Below are 21536 nucleotides of genomic sequence, written 5' to 3'. Positions count from 1 at the left end.
GCCGGGGCCTCCTTCTCTTCCTCAGACTGAGGAAGCAGTCAGGCACCACGGCGGGGAGGGAGGAGGAAGCAGTGGTGGTGGTGAATGGACAAACGGGTACAGCACAGGCTTCACTTCCTAAGGAAAGGAGGCAAAGCTGGGGCCGCCCTGGCTGGAGCCATAGGAACGTGCATTCCCGCTTCCCTCGGCGGCAGGGCTGTGACAGGACATCTTTTATCACCCTAAACACGGTGCAGCCGGGGCCGGCTTCCCCCCATCCACATCCCGCTGCTGGAGCAGCTCGGAGGTGTGGGTTCAAAGCGGACGTGCTGCACTTCTTGCCCTTGTTAGCACAAGTAACAACCGCGTGTTTGATGATAGCTTGGCCTGGCTGGAAACCTCATCCCGGTGGGACAACGAAACCGTGGGTGCCTGTGCTGGACACACACACAGGCTGTGTGGGGAAGGGTGAGGAGGGACCCCCCGGGGAGGGCACAGGGCTGTGTGCCATAACAAGCACTGCGCCCCGTGGCTGTCCTCCCCCTGTGCTGCCGGCAGAGCTGGTTTCCTCGCGTGGCTCCGTGCAGGGGCAGCGGCCGGTGCGCTTGTACCGGTGACATTTACCACAGCGCCGTGGCTCCAGCTCCGAGCAACGACGAACACCGGCCCGAGGTGTCCCTGCGCGGCCGCCGTAACCCTCACGCGGTTCCCTCACTCCACGCCTGCGCAGCGGCGTCGCTCCTCAGCGGCCGTGTAAGTGGCGGCCGAGGCCGGGGTTGAGGCCGCGGCTCCTGCCGCCCGGGGCCGACTGTGCTCGGGGCGATGCTGCGGCTACGGTGGGGACTGAGCGCTCTGAGCTGCGGGCTCTCGGCGCCGGGCAGCGGGCGGACCGCCGGGCTCTCAGTGAGGCACTGCGGGGAGGCCGGGTGGGACGAGGGGGAACCGCCTCGGCTCGGGCCTTTATGGCCCCGCTGGTGTTCTCGGCCTGTGGGCAGCGCCGGCTCAGCGCCCTCCTCATTCATGGGGTGGTGGCGGCCTGAGGGGAGAGGGCAGCGAGTGCCCCTCTTGCGTCCGGCTTCTTTTAGAGCCTTGTGTGCCCCTGTGCTGCTCCGGGGATGGAGCTGCCAGCGGTTCCTTGCTGACCCCCCTCTGCTACTATGTCTGTTGCAGGTTCTTAGGATGGCTGAGGAGCTGAGAGCAGCGGTTGCCAGCCAGGCGAAGAGGCTGAACAGCAGCAGTGAGGTAGTGGAGAGGATAGAAGAAAATGGGCATCAGAATAAGAGGTTGAAGAGAGATGCAGATGAGGAGGATGGGGAGGATCAGAATAAAAGGTTACCTAAAAGGAAGATTGTCTTGCTGATGGCATACTCAGGGAAAGGCTACCATGGGATGCAGGTATGTGGTTTGACAAAGTGACATGATTTGCTTTAGTTTTGAAGTCTGTTAGGTCTATAACTGGGCACAGTGACCAAGTAGGGAAACGGCTGTAGCTGGAGAAGCTGGGGCAGGAGCAGTGCACGTGTGGGTTCAAATGTCTCAGTAGTAGCTTGTATAAAAAAAGGCAGTGTTACAGCTCAGAGTATTTTAGTCAGCCTTTAGTAACAGGGCATCAACAGAAATCTTTCAAAAGCTGCTGCAGAGAAGGCTTTTGAGGAGATTGAAGGCACTGTTCTGTCAAAGCCAGCACTGTCTAGTGATCCTCTTCTGACCAGTGCTCCAAAGCTTCTGCTTGAAGCTTTGTATTTCAAAGCAGTTGGGTTAAATTTCTTCTAGGTTAGACCTCAGGTTGTCTTGTGCACATTTTGGAGGCCTGAGCTGTGTAATAGAGTTAAATTTGCATCTGCATTGCCATTTCTTGTACTTTCACAAAGATTGCCTGTACTTGAAAACATTTGAAATTGGCCCTTCTCTGATGCACTCTAATGGTGTGGCTTGTCACAGTTTAGAAACAGGAAAACTGTTGCAAGACATCTGTGTTTGCATGTGGAATAAAAGGGATGTTGCTTTGTTACAGCCCCAGCACCAGGCCTGCCCTGCAGGGATGGTCTTGTGGCACACAGTACTGGCAACAAGAAGATGATGTTGCTCCATCTGCTGCTCCTCTCAGTGCACTGCAGGCTCCACAAGCAATTGAGGAGTACTTTAAAAGCTCCACAGGATAATTGATAAGATGCACACAGACGGGAAACGGAGTCTTTCATGCTTATGCAACAACATAGATCTGTTCAACAGCAGTAAGCCTTATGCTTATGGGCACATCCGTGTAAGTGCCTATTAACTTTACTGCTAATTGAGTGGTATGTGTCAAGGAGGCGTGCTTTTTAGCCTTACACACCAGTGGAGTTGTGCATCTGTTGCGCATCTGTGAGTTGAATGCAGAAGTCACTGGAGAATACCATAGTCTGCACAACAGCTCAGGTGAACTGAGCAACAGAACCCAACCCAATTTCTACAAGTAGAATTGGCAGAGAATAGGTTGGGAGCAGCAGCTGTTAACTCACAGTTAGTGTTAAATAAAATAGTATTAACTATTTCATTGGTGCCCTTTCAAGCAATTGAAGACATCATTAAAATGCTGCAGAAGCATTGCACAATGAAATTTAAAATGATCCTTCACTTGCAATCACAGCAGAAGGTAAATCAGGATGTAGAAGTTTTATTAACACTCTCTAGAAAGGTGTAATTAGCTTTGTTAGAGAATGGCAGTGTTTTTAGGGCTGTGAAGGGAAGACTTTCAAAGAATTTACAACAGTGTTCAAGTAACAAAGCTTTTCAGTTACCCAGTTATTACTGTTTGTTCTGTTTCTTCTTTTTCTCTAGAGAAATGTGGGATCTTCACAGTTCAAGACGATTGAAGATGACTTAGTATCTGCCCTTGTTCAGTCAGGCTGCATCCCGGAAAACCATGGGGAAGACATGAAGAAAATGTCTTTCCAGCGGTGTGCTCGAACAGACAAGGTATGTTGGTTAGGGACCTGTGCTCTCAAACTGATGTACTTCCAGCAGTGCTACTGGGATTGACTGGCAAAGTATTGTCTAGATTGAGATCCAATAGCAAATACTATTCACAGTGATTGTTGCTTGAAAATTCTCCTTTCATCCACTGCTAAACTCAAGTACAAGCAAGTATATAGAAAAAGCACATTATTGATTAGATGGTGTTTGTAAAACTGGTGCTTTGTACCAAAACTTTGTGTTTGTACATTCAGCTGCTTCAGCCTCTGAACCTGCTGCTGCAGCTCCTCATTGTTGCTGTTGTGTAGTTGATGTGGTGCTTGAGAGCTTAGCTGCATCTTGGTTGTTTTTTAAGCCTGCCACAGTGAGGTTCTGAAGTCTGAAGTGGAGTTCAGAGCTGATCTTACGTATAAGTGATTTTTCAGTTGGCGCTTTATTTAAGAGCAGTCAAATACAGTGAGATGTCATGAAGGGGAGTGCAATGTTCTGCCAAGGTTACTGTATGTCTGTACAGCACCAGCAGATCTTCCAGGAGTGCTGACTTGGATTTCTGCCTGTGGCTTTGCCTTTGCCTTGCTTCAGCCTGAAATGACCAATGAGAAAAAGGAATAAACTTGTTCTTCAGCTATTTCAGTTCTGAAAGTGCTATCCCAGAGGTTCCAAGGCACGTAATTGATGTGGTTTTGTGTTTTATGGTTTTTACAGGGTGTATCTGCAGCGGGACAGATTGTGTCACTAAAGGTCAGGCTAATAGATGACATCTTAGAAAAGATCAATAACCATCTTCCTTCTCACATCAGAATTCTGGGTAAGGATACTGCAATGGGCAGATAAAATATTTTCAAAGAGGAGCTCTCCCGCAGAAGGTCTCTCTCTTACTATTATAATTTTACTTACAAGCAGTTTAGTTTTAACATAGATATATATGTTTCTGTAAGCTTGAAATTAGGGCCCTATAAAATATCTTTTGATTGTATCTTATTTAAAAAAATATTCTTGTTGGTAGGAACAAGATGACAATCAGGTTGTCACCTACTGATTCAAAAACCTAATGTCACTTTTAAAACAAGGTCTGAAGAGAGTCACTGGGGGATTCAACTCCAAGAACAAGTGTGATGCCAGAACCTACTCCTACATGCTGCCAACGTTTGCCTTTGCCCATAAAGACCATGATGTGCAAGAAGAGGTTTATCGACTGGACAAAGAGACCCTTGAAAGAGTAAATAAACTGCTTGCATGCTACAAAGGAACACACAACTTCCACAACTTCACATCTCAGAAGGGACCCAGAGACCCCAGTGCGAAGCGATACATAATGGAGATGTACTGTGGGGAGCCATTTGTGAGGGAAAACATAGAATTTGCAGTGATCAAAGTGAAAGGCCAGAGTTTCATGATGCACCAGATAAGGAAGATGATTGGGCTGGTGATAGCTATTGTGAAAGGTTATGCTGCGGAGTCTATCATCGAGCGCAGCTGGGGAGAGGAGAAAGTAGATGTCCCCAAAGCCCCAGGACTTGGGTTGGTCTTGGAAAGAGTACACTTTGAAAAATACAACAGACGGTTTGGAAATGATGGGCTGCATGAGCCACTGGAGTGGACAGAGGAGGAGGAGAAGATTGCTGTTTTCAAAGAGCAGTATATATATCCTACCATTATCAACACAGAAAGAGAGGAAAAATCCATGGCAAACTGGCTAAGCACCCTCTCCATTCATGACTTCAACTCTTCTGCTGTTGAGATGCAAGCTAACACCAAAACCTCAAAGGTAATTATTGAAGCCATTATTTTAGAAAATTGAAGCTGTCAAGTTGAAGTAGCTCTTCCCTTAGCAATATTTTTGTTTTCCATTAATACGCCATGGAAGATGACAGTCATCTGGAGTACAAACTGTGTGTTATCTTCTCTCTTTGTGCACTTGAGGATAGTGGAACAAACTATACAAAGTGTTATTTTGTGCAGGGTTTTGCAAGGGGCAGTTGAAGGAGGGAGGAAGGAATGCTCTAAAGCACAGGCCAGTTTGCAGAATCATGAACTGGCAACAGATATTGTAGACACATTACCAGCCTTTGTGAAGCTGTTCAAGAGATTGGTTTTCAGGTTGACAATTTCCCTTCAAATATCTGCTGGCTTTTTGTATTCTCTGATGTGGGGCTGATCCTCACTTTGTGTAATGCCCTGTTCACTCACTAAGGTTTGGAACCAGCGGGAATTTTAGGACGAGGTTTTCTAGGTAAATCTGCTATGAGTTCAAAATGGGTCATCAGAACAACTACTGAGTAAAATGGGACAACGTGGACTGCTGTCAGCTGGAAGTTGCAATAAAATAAAAGTATAGAGTACATCTTTTTAATTAAGAAGAAATGTCAATTTAAGTGTATGGGGGGTATTGAATGTTTTTTCTGGTTGAGATGTAGAATAGCCTCACAAAAAAAAAGACTGGAAAGGTGTTTGGGGCATTCTAGGAGTAGGTTGAAAACCACATGAGGAATCTTGAGTCAAGCTCTAAGTATTGCTTTAAATTGATAACTACTGGAGTGACTTAAAATACAACAGTGCTTGACTGGACAAGTCACTTGTCAACCTGATCTAACTTTAAAGCAAGCCGTGCTTGAGTGTGGGGTTGGACTTGATGACCTAAGGATGCCTTATAGTTCTGTATGTAATCCAGATTTTCTTGGCCAGAGGATTGGCAAATCCTAGAAGGACAAATAATGGGCAGAGCTAGGATGTCTATAGTGCAACTCAGAAGAGAATAATGACCTTTCTTCAGTTAATGGAGGCCTTAATTATCTTTATTTTGTGTAGATAATGAACCTGCTCTGACAAACATTAGGTTTAATCTTGTCTCTGCTATTTTTTTAGTATAGGAAAGAGTTTCAGTATATAAACCAAAATTTACAGCCTTGTTGAACAGTACAAGCAAGATACCAGAAATTTCTCAGGGTTATTTCTGTACTTGGGGTAGTTGTTCCTCTGAAGTATAGTGCTGTACGAGGGCATCTGTGACAGGAGGTTATGACAAATGCCACATTAGTTTGGTTAAATGGGACCCAAAGAGACCATGTGGTGTGGAGAGTCTTTACTTGGCTCAGGGGTCATGATGATAATGTTGACAGGATTTACTGCTGACAGGTTCTAAATCACTGATGTATTGCTGGCAGGAGGCAGGTCTGCTTCTTTAGATAAACTTGAGCAAATACAGTTTTGGCATCATAGTTAGCTGCCTGGAGGAGGATAAATAAGGGATGATACGGCAGACTTCTTTGAGATCTTGCAGGCTGCTTGCACTTCAATGAGCTGTGCTTGCTGGTACGAAGGCAACTGTCTATGTCCTGCAGAATTTGTTTTGTAGTAGGATATTAAACTGTCAATGTTAAATTCATGGGATTTGGAGGTTTTATATGTTTCCAGCAAGCAGTGGTGAGGAAAAAAGGAACAACTACAGACATATTGTCATGTTAGCCTTTCTTTATAAAATCCTTTGATGCCAATCTTAGCAGTCAAAATACTTGCTTCAGAAAATTATGTCACCCTCCCAAGTTCATTGACTCACAAATAAGTGGCTCCCTGTTAAGAACTCAGACTTCAGTTTCCTTTTAATTTGTGAACACTTGTAGTATTTGCCTAATACTACTTTTTACAACTTTCATTTTTACACCAGTCTTAGGGTGCCCTTGTATCTCTAATACAGTCTGGACATAAAGTCTCTGCAGCAGGCAAACAAAATGGAACAAAGGCTGTTGAGGGATTTGCAGGAAAAAAAGCACCTTGTTAACTTGTCTCACCTGCATTTATTTTAAACATTAGCATTAGTGCTATTATCCCACAGGTCAGTTTCCCACATACAGCACACTAATTGTGTAGTTGTAAATACAAATGAGAAGAAATTTCTTCTGATGGTGAGTGTAATCCAACACACAGAGTTTTTGTTACAAGAAACATCATTTACCATCACAGAAGTTTGTTACAATAGATGAGTCTAAGATATGAAGCTGGGATCCAGACCCATTTTTTTATACTTTTGGAGAAATATAAAGTCAGTGTCTTTAGTTCAGGTCAGTCTCTAGATGTACATGCAATACTGATAAACCATTTTCCATTTTACTTTACAGAACAGCAGCGATCTTGAAGGCAGTGATGGTTCCGATGGTGATTCTGACTGAGCCAGTGTGTTGCTGGACGTGGGACCCTTACTGCTTGCAGTTCCCTGTATCTACAAAGAAGTGGCCTTTCTAAATCCAAGAATCCAGTCAAGCAGGGGTTTGTGTGCTTGCAGATGAGAACCAAATACCCCTGGGAAACCGGGTGGGGAAGACAGTACAGTAGGAAAAGTAAAAGAAGCTTTTTATATCACTGACTGATATGCTTGAAAATATTACAAAGAGAAAGCAGCATTCTAAAGGAGTCTTGTACTGCAGGATGTCTTAATTGCTGCTTGAATAATGTTTTTATTATATGTTTACCTGGAAAATAGTATTTTAAATATGTATAATCTCTACATAAAGGTGGGGCAAATAATTTTCAAATACTTTTTTTTAATTATTATTACGATGTTATGACTCCATGAACTTTTCCTTATTTTTTACTACTTTCTTTACCTTTACTTAACCTCATCTCTAAACATCATTAAGCTTTTATTTTCCATGTCTTCCACCACTTTCTGGTGGAAACATGCATGGTTAGAAACTCATTATCATGTTGTGTGCTGTGAGTTCTGTTAGTATTGAAACAAGCTTTCTGCATCCTCTAAAGCTTTGCAAGTCTGAAAGAAATGATTCCTTAGTGACAGGTCTTAATTCTGGAACATGGATTGAACCATATATTTGAAGATGAGACCTTGTCTTTGGGAGATGCTCCCAGTATTGCCCATGGGCGGACTCAAGAATATAGATCCACAGCCACATGTTTCACACATGTATAGTTGAGAAGAGATGATATATGTTAAGACTGCAATTCAGAGTGTGCAGCCGTGGATATTCTAGTGTTGCCTGTGGTGGATCACTAAATGTATTGCTGCTGGTTTAGTATTTCTGGTTTTAGTGGAAACTATCCAGTCATTTTCTAGACTTGGGGTTGAATCAACTTGGTATGTATGAAAGGAATGGTGCTACCTGCATTCATTTTGTGTGTGTGAACTGTTAATTCCTATCAAGCTGCTCAGAATGTGTGCAATGATATGGGAAACTCTGTCTTCCTTTGGGACTGAGTTGTAATTTTCTGTGGTTTGGGGTTCTGTGTACTCTGGAGTTCTTGTTTTCCTGTCCCCACTGTGGTTTCACTCATAGTTTGTGCTTCCAGCTCTCTGTGAAGGTAGTAGAAGAAAAAACAAGTTAAGGCAGCAGCCCTCCTGCCCTTCCTGCCTATAGAACACTTTTGGAAGGGGTAGAACAAGACTCCCTAAGCATTTGGGTGTTACTACAAGTGCTTGATACACTTCCCGAGCTGGGTCCGTATAGTTATGGAAAATGAGTGGTCATTCAGTGGTTCCTGCCCAAAGCCTCTAATTTTGTGGCTCATTCTGGACTTAATGTTTGACCTGCCAAGGCACAGGTGACCTTTGAAAAGGAATCCACTTGTTTTATCTGGGTTTTAATTAGAGCTTTTTATTTTATCTTTAAGGCCTGTCTCTATTTTATAAGAGCCGTGTGTAAAAGTGTTCTGGACAGGAACTTACCTAAATTTTCATCTCTTTCCCTTCCTGCTTCATACCATTGACCTAATCTGGCATTAGTCTTCTATCCAAAACTCTTTGTATCTCTGTGAATCTGACAAACACCCCCGCCCTTATTTGCTTATGATAAAGGCCCCCAAACAGACACATATCTCAGATGAAATCAGCAAAACCAGCAAAAAGCCTTTGGAGAAAACAAAATAGTAATAATAATTAAAAGGGTTATTTCTTACCTCTTAGTATGTACTGGTTTATGTCAAGGGAATTATTTGGTATTTCAACTCCAATTTTGGACCAGGAGCTCGATAAAATACTTGACCATCACCACTACACCGAAGTGGTCTAAATTCTAAAGGGGATCCTTTGAAAGCTCTCGGCATGAGCAGAGAACAGCAGGAGCGCTACGCTGGACCCTGCAGCTCGCTGGGGTGGGCAGAGGCCTGAAAGGCCCGGGTGCCTCCCGCACAGCCCATGTCAGGGGCTTGCACACGGACCTACCCCGTGTGTGGTTCTGGGATGCGGTTTGTGAGCTTCCTGAGGTGAAAGGAAAGGGATTCCCTTAGGCAAATGGGAAGTCCTCGCCACTGCCTGAGTCCCACTTGTCCTCGCCATGTAGGATGAAACTGCTCCACACCACCCGGCTTCGCGCATGCGCCCAGCGCAGCGGCGCACCCCTCTGCGGGTGGGACCGGCGGGTGGGATGTGTCCCCCCTCAGGTGGGACGGGAATGGTACCGCTGAGCGCGGCGGGCGGGGCCGCGGCCGTGAGGGGGCGCTGCGGTCGCGGTGCGCGGCGGGGCCAGGTGAGTGTAGGGGAGGGAACGGGACCCGGGGAGCTGCGGCAGGCGGGGCCTGGGTGTGTGTTGGGACGGGATCGGGACCCGTACCCCGACCCCGAGAGGTGCTACAGGCATGGTCCGGCCGCCCGGAGTGTACACTGCATCCTCCCCACTGCGTACCGCAGCCCCCCTGGCGGGGGCAGGGTCAGCCCGCAGCCCCGGCGGGACGCTCCTGACAGGCAGATTGCAGGGAGCGCTGTCCGCGGAGCCCCGGCGGGTCTCGGTACCGAGCAGGGGAGGTTTGGTACCGCGTTGTCCTTGTACATCTGATAACTTTGAGCTGGAGCTTCCTCGCAGCCTGGCCTGGCGGTGCTGCCTTCTCAAGGCAGCGTTTAAACCCTGCCTGGGTCTATATTAATTACAAATATAATGTGTTAATACATGGCTGTAATATACTTATAAATCATGCTGCCCCTCAAACGACAGTGTTTTATGCAATGAGAGGTCACGGAATTGCTTTAGTGATGCCAGGCATCACCCCGGTGTTCCAGCTTCCATCACCTCCAGTGTATGGCTGTGTGTGGGGGGACTGTCCTCCCTCAGTCTCCACACCATGCATCTATGGGCTGGAGAAAGCCTGAAGCATTTGTTGACTGTCCCTTCGAAGTACCTATGTACCCAGCCAAGACTCACTATGTGCTGAAGGAATCCTCTGTCTCCGGCGGATAGAAGCAAACTCACTGGATAAGTCTACTGGAATGGTAAAGGATTCAAGTGGTTAAACGGAGTTAAAAGGTTAATGACCATTAAGATGGGCTGTCTTCCTAAAAAGCTGGGCAAGAAGCAATTCTGGGAGCATAAAAACAGTTTCATAGCAAAATAAAGAGTGAATTCAAAGGTAAATGTGGATAGAGCTTTGGAAGTGGTAGACTGATGCACTAGTGTATTGATAACAAGCTACTTTATTAGGTTAACTTTCTTTTAGTTCCAAAATAGTACTTCATGTAGAGACTCATAATTAGTCTTGATAACAGCTTTAAAAAAGTTGTCACAACCTTTAAAGTAATGCTGGTACATCTAGTACTTACATTTAACCATAAATACTCTATCATAAATGAGTAATATAAGTTTTTAGCTTTGTAATTAAAGATAATTGCTTTAATAAGCTTTTCTGTAGGTCTAGCATTATATCTAATAGCAATTATTACACCATTTAAAAACCCTGTGGAGAATGTATTAGAAACCTTAGTGAGCACTGCACATCTTGTTTTCATGCACTGGGCTGAGGTTTGCACCCTCTGTGCCTAATTTGTTGTTTCTTTAATTAATGTTGTTGCATGAAACTTTTCCTTTTTGGTCATTTGATACCCTGATGGAGGTTGGTTGTCCAGCTGGCACCTCTCTGGAGGATGTTAGAAATGATCTTTGTGTTGTTAAGTTAAAGAGCTGGTAAGTACATTCTAGACATTCAGCATGCTGATTGATTTGCATCTTTATAGCTTTTAGGTGTGCAGTTTTACTGTGGTATGATAGAAAGTTGATTTGACCAGCTATGTAACAGTCTGTATTGCCAATTTCTTTGGTTCTTTTTGATATTCTACTATTTCAATTACTGAAATTGTAACTTACGTTTCTCTGTAGGTGGGATGTCTTCTGTTCCTCAAGTGGCTCAACAGATTAGCCAGGAGCAAAACCAACAGCAAAATGGACCAAATTTGTCAAGTTTGCATTATTCTTTACCTGTTCCACACAGTGGGAACCCAACTTTTCTTCAGCAGGTACAACGAGCAGGCTGTGATTTTGGTCCCAACCCCAGTTCCTATAAGAAAAACAGGTATCAGGTTTGCATATTATATTGTATGTGACTTTGAACGTCTGGTTTTTGCGTGTTGTTGTTGCTGTTGTTGTCTATTCTGTACCATTAAATAGTCTGCCTGAATACTGGAAAGAGGTTATCCTCAGAAACAGTAACATCTGTCTCGTTAAAGTCTATACAAGATTAATTTTTGGCACATTTACTGTTAGTTTCCCTTGAAATTTTACTTCTGTGGACATCTCTGTTCATTTATGTCATTTGCTCATGTGGTGAATGTTATCTGGAGGTAAATATAGCTTCATGAATAATTTCAGGCCTTATATGTCATGAAGGAGAGTGCTTTGCTAATCCTAGTTGGTGCAGCTGGCTCGCTGCAGACATGTGAGTTTTGATGTGAGGTATTCTCAGGCAGCTCTCGCTTGTTATCTGATGACCTCTATTCATGGTCAGTTTTGCACACACTACGTTTTTCTTCGAGTGCTCTGCATTGTAGCCATACTTGATGTCTGACTTACTATTGAAGAACTGTTTAGTAATTCATAGCTATATTTGAAGCTAAGTACGTTCATATTTGTAATTTCCTTCTGCTGTTCCCCCCTCACCCCTCTGTCCGTTTTAGGTGGTAGCTTTAAAAGTGCAAGTAGTTAGAAGAAAGGAAGAAGACAGCACAAAACTCACAGAACACGTCAAAAACAGGTAATAAAGACTTTGACCTTTTTTTTTCCTTTTGCATACTGGTAGTATAAGCCTACCAAAATTAATGTTTAGGAGCTAGTATTTTGATACTAGTTTTGAGTCATAAATATCTCCTTTCTCTAGTTTGCTAACTTCCTGTAGCTTACTAAAACTTTTATAAAGACTTTTTGTTGCTGAGCTCTTGTTTGTATCTGGGTTAGTTTTATGTCCCTTTTTGAGCCACGCATGAGGCTGAATTCATGTGTGCACCTGTGTCTCTCTGCAGATTGCCCTCTTTATGTGGGTTTTTGCCCTTTTTACTGTAAGATTTTACAAACTTACAATATTCTTGTAGGGTAGAATTCTTATGTTCTTTAGATGCTGGATTAACTGTAAATAGCATCGGATCTGTGAATGAATGATTTGTTTTGGATGTGGCAGCACTATGATTTTTATTGTTTTGTGCAGAAATAAGAGACTGATTAAGAAAGAGAACCTTCAGAAGGAAGTGGTACTTCCAGAACTTCTCACATTTACTGTAGAGGAATATGTGCCAGATTTAGCAGATGCTGCTGCTGCTGCAGAAGTGCTGTTACCCAGAAGCAGTGCTCAAATCATACCAGTCTTAGAGACTACGAAGAACTGGACTGGAGTGGTTGGCAAAGCTGTATAAGATAAATCTCAATGGCATTCTGGCTGATGAACCTGGACTTGGAAAAACAGTGCAGGTTGTTGCTTTTTTTTGCACACTCGGCATGTAATGAAGGTATGAAATATTGTAGTTCTTTTGTTTTATAAATCTATATTTTTAACAGTTCATTGGTGAATGCATTTTCTGTAACAGGAAAAATATAATTGCTTTTAATATGTATAGTTTAAAGAAATGTATCTGGAATTAAATCTTGTCAGAAAGATATGCAATTCCTTTCATTGTTAGTGCATGTTGTCGAGATACATGCATTTGCCTTTTATTATAAACTCTGAAGTATTGTGCAGTCATTTCCTATCATGCTGTACCTTTTATCTCTGTAGGTAATTGGGGTTCTGTTCTTGTTGTTTCACAAAACTTGAACGTGCTGAAGTGGGAGATTTGAACTGCAATGCTTGGGTCCTGCTTTGAAAATTCTGTGTCTTGTAAACCCATGAGAACTTTTTTGAAGAAGACAGGTATTGTGGAGCAATGTACTGGGTAGCGTAAATATTACACAGAAGGAAAATATCAGCCTGAGTTATGGTTATACCATTGTGGTTAATAAGTTCAGCATAGTCATATCACAACCTGTTTCTTTTTTCTTTTGTTATGAGCATACTGGAAAAATTAAGCTATTTTCTTATTTCATAAATACTGGTTCATAAGCAGAGTTTGGTATTCCCCAGTAAAAGTTGCTTTGCTGACCAGCAATTTTCTATCTAATCCTAGAGGAGGAAACATCTTGTCTCAACCAAGGTCCATCTGTTGGGGAGCTCTTAATTGGTCATTCATCGTTAAAGTTAGGAACTGTTCCAGTTACAATAAGATAGCTTGTTTGCTGATGTGTTATTTCTAAGTTAGTCATGGGCACTTCTAAAGCCCACACTAAAACTCATTGGCACAGGCATAGAGTTGTGCAGGCTAATCATATTCTACACTAAGCAGCAATTGCATTCAGCATTTTCTTCCTCTTGTGTTTGTTTATTTATATCAAGTGGCTTTACAAGGTAAAAAGAAGCATAAATAGTAATTGAAGATTATGGGCTATATATGGGACAAAGTATTTATAACTTTGGCAATTGACCATGCATCACAGGTTTTGCCTAAATTTAGTTCTTGAGTTATTAGGAACTGCATATCCTAGGTTATATGGTTAAATTGCTTTTCTGATATGTCTAGTTTGTATTTCCCAGTGAAAATTATGTTTTAAAGTGATATTTATTCAGGCATTTTGAAAAAGACCTCAATATTGACAATGTGTTTCATATACTATCTGATATAGTTTCAGTTTGAAATAGTGGGTATTTGAGAAATCTGAGATTTCAAATCAGAATATATTCTGTAAATTATTAAATGTTTGTGTGAATGTGAGAGAAGTTGGAGTGGAAAACTGCATTTTTAAACATACTTTTCTATGTTTGATAACTTGGTGTTATCAGATTTATTCAGAAAAACAAAGTGAGTGTACAGAAATACCAAAGCTACTAAAAAGCACTGCTTTTTAAAAAAGATAATTTAAATTACATTTTCATTTTAAATAACAGAACTCAAGAATATCTCAGAAGTAGGCACTTTGTCAATGTCCTCCATGTTCTGACACAGATGCTCAGGGTGTGTAATCATCCTGATCCGTTAAGTCCTCGGCTTCCAAGTTCTTCCTGTGTATTATACATGCTGGAGTTTACAACTGCTTCTTTAGTGCTGAATGCATTAGAATGGGATCTTCAGAAGGTGAGTAGGGAAGTAATTCTCTTGTGCTTGAATTGACTGGGATAGCTGGGAGTTTAAGACATAAAACTGCTTACACATAATTCAGGTTCCAATTAAATATTTAACTCTGCATTGCCAGTTCATTTATTTTCAGAAGCAACTGCTAAGATTATGTATAATAACCACTGACTTTATGGTAGTACTGGATTTAGCAGGTGTGCTGAGAATATGCTATACTTCTCAAAGAAGGTAGGGCTGTTTTGCAGCATTTTCTGGTTTTACTTTAAGTTCCCAATTAACTTAAGCTGATGGGTCTTGAAATCAAGGGACAGATGTCATTCTTATCCTGTCCTGAGGAGTAGTAAGGGCATAGTGAAACTATGTACAGCTCTGGAGATGAGAGGCTGTGTCAGATTACACAACTCAGTTTCAACTATAGCCTGTTAAAGTTACATTGCAAAGGGTTTAATCTGTTTTTTCCTAGTGATTTCAACCATACTACATGCTTAGGCAAAACTGGACAAAGCTGCAACAGTATCGTGTGTCCTGGGAACTTCAAATAGTTATTCCTTTGAGCCACTTGGGGAAATCATTTGGGGGTGGGTGGACAGGGTAAGTGTCCAAGACTTGTGAAGGCAGTAGTGTTAATGTATCAAAGTGGGAAGGGATGAGTCTGGAATGTCAGTTCCACAAAGACAAATATTTTAATCACAAGCATTGAATTAACTGCAGAGCTTGTAACCTGAGGTACCATCCTGGTTTAGACTCTCTGGTAACATGAGCATAATGCTCTAATTTCATGGTGTAGGTTGCTGAAACCTTTTAAAGTAACCACAGCTGCTCTCTGCAAAATCACATAACACTTCACAATGCGCTTCCACATTTTGGTTTTATTCTGGCATCAGCTCTGAGCTTTTTAATTGTTCTCAGCTAATGTAGTACTGTTACCTTTTTTTACTACAACTGAATGTTTGAATATTTCTTTATCTTGAGGGGTCTGTTTTTTATAACATAAGCATGCAGACCAGTCTGTCTCTGATGTGTTTGGGATGGAATACCAAACTACTTACAAAGCACAAGTACTGCTGAAACTGAAGATAACCAGGAAGCTTATTGAAGAGATCTGCTGTTCTCCTTCGTCCCCAGTGAAGCTCAAACAGGTATGCAGCAGGCCAGTGACTGATTTATTTAAGTAACAGTTGAAAGCAAGTAATATTTATAGACTTCATCTACCAGGTTACTTTCAATTATCTTTAGCCAATCCTTTATGCTTCCATGCAGATATCTTCTTTATTACTGTTTTTGAGTAGCTAATAGGCCAATCTGTTAAAAATTAGTATATTAAAGTTTTGGTTTGTTTTACAGAGATCTGTGAGTATTGCTAGCAGTGGTTGTTGCTCCTCTGAACTTGTATGTAGTAAATCCTCCCTATACATACACCCATTAAATGGTTATATGTAAAGGTCTTGAAGAAAAAGGTCTTGAAGTTTAACCTAAAAGAACAGATACTTCCCTACTCCATTCAATGCAGCAGGTAGCAAGACCTCATTTTCTGAAGTTTCCAGATCCCTGACTGGTGCAGCGTTTTTATACCTGGCTTTTTATACCTGCAGATTCAGGTATAAAAACCCCACCACCTGTTATAACTGTGTGAATGTGCTTTCTCTAACTGTTGAATGCTATCTGCAGAACCTACAAGTTCTTATTTCATAAACAGGCAAGATGGAAGCTCTGGCTGCCTTGTTTTGGAAGCTGAAATCAAGAGGACATCGTGTACTGATTTTGATGCAGATGATTCCAGTGCTTGATTATAGTGGAGCTTTTCTTGAACATCCATTTTTTCACATATTTAAGAGTTAATGAGAGTGGTGCTCACAGTTGGCATCATCTGGTAAGAGGATGTCTTGCTCAAGCTAATAGTTAATATATGCTCATAGCAGGAGGGAAAATGGTAAAGGGAAGTTTAATACATTTGCAAAATTAATTTGCATAATTTTATTAGTTATTTAAGCAATTTATGTATGTAGCTGTCACACAAATATGTAATTATATATGAAATATGTCAGTCATATTACTATTTGATGAGGCATCCGGGGTGTTTCCAAGAGGCATGCCACTAGATGTCCTACATTAATGGGTAATTTGTGTTTGAAATACAGATGTTTTATTTCACAATATTTCACAATTTCATAATTGCTTTGGCTTTCATTATCTGTAGCTATCTACATTGTTAGTACTGTAAGTGTAGTTGCTACTTTTATGTTGGCACTTCCTCAGCCTTACTCCAGGGGCTTTTGCTTTTTGTAGAGTGCCCTGGCATTGCCTGAGGATAAATTGAAAGCATGTTCATTTCCCTCCCCAGTACGATTCTCAGTACCCTCTGGGGCCTACAATTTGAGCAAACATTAACAATGTAGTTAAGTCATTCTTTTCCTGTTTTTTATTTCTAATTGCATTGTTATGATTTCTGCCAGATGCAGTAGAAAACATGAAGGAATACTTTGCCTTAAAGCAAAACAAGGCAGCACAATAAGAAGGGATTCAATTTAGTCAATAGACAAGAAAAATGACAAAGCACACACAGCATAATAACCCAGTCACTGTGCAGAGTAACTTCAATGGTATTCTCTTGTTTTCCAGTTAGGAAAATAGAAGGAGCCTATTCTCAGTGATATTGGTATGACATGAGGGGAATGTGAGATTTTTGATCCTTAGATCTCTTTTCCATCTTAATTATGGTGCTGTTATTTGCAAGCAAAAGGAATTAAAGTTCAGTTTAATTAACTTTACTATGCCTGTTAGCCTGTAGGTGTGACTCAGGTCAGTGGCAATGTACTGTTGTTAGCATATTTATTGTTAAAGTGTATGAATTTCCTTCCTAAAAGGAGTTAAAACCCATGAATATAAAATGGAAATATCAGCATGCCAAGGAGGTGTAAAAGGCGAAGTGAAAAAAGGAGGTAAAAAGGTGTAAAAAAGGTGTAAAAGGAGAAGTGAAAGAGGAACTCAACATATACCCGACAAAATGCTTATAACACAGTAACATAAGGGATCTCCAAGTCCTTGCTTTTTGACAGATATAATAACTTTCTCCTGCCACTTAGCTTCAACTGAGAGAAGGAAGCATTGCCATAGAAGGACAGTTGTTCCTCCACCTTGTCTTTTCGGCCAGATGATTCCAAGAATATTGAAAACAAGACAGAAGAGCAAAGCTCAGAAGACACTCCTCTGGGTAAAACAGAAAATGCATTTTGTGAGACCTTTGTCAGCTGTCATCAAGTCAGCTGCTGACAGTGGCCAACACGATCCTGCATGGCTAATTGCTGAAGACTTGGCACTGTTCAAAGTAAGATGGTGCTTTGTTTTTTTTTTTACTTCAAAAACTTTTTGCTTCAAAGTTTATGACAGCATGGTTAGACCTCAATTAAGGATTACACATGCTTGTGCCCACAAGAAAAGCATTTTAATTGAAACGTTACACTGGATTGACTTCTCTCTGCCTACTAGGATGCGAAACAGTTACAGACACTTCCTTTAAACCTTGCTATTGTGTCACCAGCACAGACAGAGAAGTAGGACTTTGTCAGCCATGTCTTTAACACTTGTAACTATGTTTATGGCTTCCCGAAGCAATGCCAAAATTGTTACATAAAAGCACTTGCAGATCCAGGAGGAAAGGTGAGTTTGAGATGTGCATTACATCGTGAAGACTGGGGTTTCTGTTTGTTTTGGGTTTTATTTCTTTTATTCTAAATTCCTCATTGCTGTTAGTGTTTGGTAACAACACTTCTGTGGTTGTCTCATTTTTTGGTATTTTAGCAATGTCAGAAGCAGGCAACCCTGCTATACAATAATTTTTTGTCAGGTCAGAATTTTCTGTCACAATTATTGGTACAGATTATTAGGAAATAATTTCAGGATGAGTCTTTACATGACTTCATGGTCGAGGTTTTTATCTGCTCAGAATTAAAATAATTCAAAAGAAGCCTATTGCTGTGGTTCCCCCCCCTTCCATCTGTTTCTGTTGTCGTAGGCATTGCTTGAAATAAAACTGGAGCAACAGCCTAGTCAGAAGCAAGAGGAACAGTGGAGCAAATCCCAACCCAGTGTCAACCACAGGGGGAAACACAGTAGGCAGAGAAATACGTTCCTCACAGCTAAATGAATCTGCAAGCCTAGATTCATGTACACTTACAGCATCTGTTTTGACTTTGGTGAGGCTGTGTGTAGGATTCTCAGCAAATCTGGAGAACTGGGACAGTGAGTAATGGGAGCATTTTCTTTTAACCGAGCTGAGGTGGTGGAATTTAATGTTACTTAAAAAATAGACTCTTGCTCATAGATATAAGAATACTATTCAAAACTTAATTACAGACAAGATCTTTCTTAAAGAATCAGGATTTTGGGCTTCATCCCAGAATAGATTTAATGATGCTGAAAAAGGCATTCCATATATAGACTGGAACAAATGTCATTTTATGATACTAATATAATTGGTACTTTTTCAGTGTGTGTATCTCACTCATTGGAAGAATTTCTTAAAACTTCACATCCTCTTTTGTGAACACTTTGGAACACATGTAAATGTTAAGAATACACTGATGACACTTCAGGCCTTGGGACATACAGTATCTCCAGCCACACGTGTTTTACCACAACTGTCCCTGGTTCCAGCACAACTGGAGCCCACAGCCCCGGCCTGTTAATTCAAGCAGCAGCAGACAGAACCCATTGTAACCATTGATCCAAGGACAACTGTGCAGATGCCTTTGGTGACTTCACTCATATCAGGTAACCTTTTACTTGCAGTTTTACATTCACATTTTGCTATTGAAAATAAATTCTTCAATCTTTACTAGTGTTGCTTACTTTAAAATTTACTGAAAATAAGTGAAAATGATGGTGGAATAGTCTTTTACTAAATCCTCTACTCTTTAGAAAATGGTATATCCCCAGATGTTGTATTACTTATGTGTAATTATTTTAGAATCACAGAATAGTTAGGGTTGGAAAGGACCTTAAGATCACCCAGTTCCAACCCCCCTGCCATGGGCAGGGACACCTCACACTAAACCATGTCACCCAAGGCTCTGTCCAATCTGGCCTTGAACAACGCCAAGGATGGAGCATTCACAACTTCCCTGGGGCGACCCACTCCAGTGCCTCATCACACTAATAGGGAATAATTTCTTCCTTATATCAAGTCTAAACTTCCCCTGTTTAAGTTTTAACCCGTTATTTAACATTTAACCCTTGTCCTGTCACTACAGTCCCTAATGAAGTGTCCCTCCCCAGCATTCCTGGAAGGCTGCTATGAGGTCTCCACGCAGCCTTCTCTTCTCCAGGCTGAACAGCCCCAACTTTTTCAGCCTATCTTCTAGATAGAATTATAAACACTCTCATCTTTGCATAGTGTCACCTATTTTCCATTTTATCTTATACAGTTTGATCTCTGTACTTTGAGCTCATAACAAATATTCACCTAAAATTCCATTTTAGATTTAGTCACCAGGACTTCCAAGGACCAGTCCTGATTCTCAGACCACAGTGACTTCCTTGGCAGCAATGCACTCAGTGTAGAAGTCACTCTAGTGCCCAACTGCTAGTGTATGTCAACCCCTGGAAAGCACTGCTTGTGTACAGCCTGGATTCAGCCCACATCACTTCTTCAGCTGTGGTGTTAAGAACAGTGAGACGTCTGGTTTTAAATGGGAGCTGAGTGTCAGTACTGAGCAGGTGGAAGTTGTATTTTCTTTACTGCAGAACTATTCTGCAGTTGCTGGTTTAGGGTTTTTTCAGTATTTATTGTAATTAAGAGTAGCACTAAGCTACTTTTATTCTCCCTTCTGCATTCCTGCCTTTGCACTGTGAGGATTTCCTTGCCCGTGCTCCAGATGAGCAGTCTGTTGTTCATCCTTTAGCCAAATTTTCTCTGTGTATTTTTAACACTAAATCTTGCAAAAAAGGGGCAGCGCTGTTACCTGCACGGGCAGCAGTTACTGTCTTCCAATGGTCGCCACACTCCCATATCCTCACTGCAATAAACGTTAGCTTTCTGCCCTTGTCCCCGACCCTCGTTGCTCCATGTGCTGCGCCCCATTTCCCGCAGAGCCCATACTCCCTATCGCGACATAAACCACTGCCGACAGCGTCTCGGGCACCCACCAGCACCGTGGCTAGCCGTGCCGCTGCGCGCATGCGCTGTGTGCAGCGCAGGCGCGGAGCGGGCCGGGCGGGCGGCGGCGCAGGCGCGGTGCGGGAGCGGGGCTCCGGAGGCGCGGTTTGTCTCCTGCCGGCGCTGGTAGCGGCTGCGGCTCCGGCCGCCCCCCGCCCCCGCTTCCTGCCAGGAGCGAATGGAAACTCTGGCCCCGGCGCCCGCGGTAAGTGGGGCCCGCGGGCGCGGAGGGGCAGGGGGGGCGGCCGGGCCCCGCTCCTCACCCCCACACCCCATTCCCCGGCCCCGTACAGGCCTCGGGCCCGAGGCCCGGCGGCACCGGTCCCGGCGGCGGGGGGGCGACCGCGGAGGACGGGCCTTCCCCGCGCCGCCGCTGGGGTGGGCGGGCAGGGCCGGCCGCGTCCTGGCGGGGGTGTGGTGGTGCCACCCGAGGGGCTGGGGCCGCTCTCGGAGCAAGAAGCCCCTCACCAACTTGGGGCGCCGGCCCGCGGTGGGGCCGGGTGCGCTGGGCCGGGCTGCGCCGCGCTGGGCCCGGGCGGGCCCCGTGCCGTTCGCTTAGTTCAGTTGTGGTACACAAAAGGCGATCCCTGCTCCCCGGGCAGGCGGCGGCCGGCAGCGCGCTTCCTTATCAGCGTGTAATTAATTAAGTGTTTTCACTCGGGCAGTAAACGTTAGCGAGGTATAGGTAATTAAAATAATAAGACCTTGTTACCGGCGATAGCCGGTATCGTTTGAATCTTAATTATTTGGTATTAGTGCCGTGAAAGAGTCTCAACACCACGAAGTATTGCAGTGTTATTAAATCTCTTGGAAAAGGTGCCTGTGAGGAGCGGAATCTCTTTTTTCCCTTCCCGCTCTGCTGAGGTTCGAGATCCGAGGAGCGGAGCGTCAGAGCCCGCCCGGAGCTGTGTGTTAGTCCGTGTGCAGGCTGCGCCCCGAGGAACCTCCCTGGTACCCACGTGTGGGGTCTGTCCTCTTCGCTAGGGTGACAGTGCTGCTCTGCTTCCACTCTTTCCTGTGGGCAGGAGAATGAATCTCTTCATCCTCAGGGCTTGAGTACATGGAACTACTAGTAGATGCGTA

The 21536-nt window shown here is 43.2% G+C and overlaps 1 protein-coding gene and 1 non-coding gene across 3 annotated transcripts; both read left to right on the top strand.

The window, feature by feature from the left end:
* Positions 1 to 699: 699 nt before the first annotated feature.
* Positions 700 to 8139, top strand: PUS1 (pseudouridine synthase 1). 2 transcript variants are annotated; one of them, XM_034068517.1, is made up of 6 exons: positions 700 to 732; positions 1150 to 1374; positions 2800 to 2937; positions 3640 to 3742; positions 4005 to 4702; positions 7050 to 8139. In XM_034068517.1, the coding sequence occupies exons 2-6, from the start codon at positions 1159 to 1161 to the stop codon at positions 7098 to 7100; spliced, it is 1206 nt and encodes a 401-aa protein (XP_033924408.1). In that variant the 5' UTR covers positions 700 to 732; positions 1150 to 1158; the 3' UTR covers positions 7101 to 8139. The 2 variants fall into 2 exon arrangements, with proteins under 2 accessions (XP_033924408.1, XP_033924407.1); XM_034068516.1 differs by lacking the exon at positions 700 to 732 and adding an exon at positions 743 to 882.
* Positions 8140 to 16546: 8407 nt separating this feature from the next.
* Positions 16547 to 16685, top strand: LOC115946308 (small nucleolar RNA SNORA49). Its single transcript, XR_004080410.1, has one exon. It is a non-coding gene; the product is annotated as a small nucleolar RNA SNORA49 (small nucleolar RNA).
* Positions 16686 to 21536: the final 4851 nt, after the last annotated feature.

The sequence above is a fragment of the Melopsittacus undulatus genome, chromosome 12 (genome assembly GCF_012275295.1).
Source record: "Melopsittacus undulatus isolate bMelUnd1 chromosome 12, bMelUnd1.mat.Z, whole genome shotgun sequence".
Classification (NCBI taxonomy): domain Eukaryota; kingdom Metazoa; phylum Chordata; class Aves; order Psittaciformes; family Psittaculidae; genus Melopsittacus; species Melopsittacus undulatus.
This window is presented reverse-complemented; position numbering and strand designations above follow the sequence as displayed.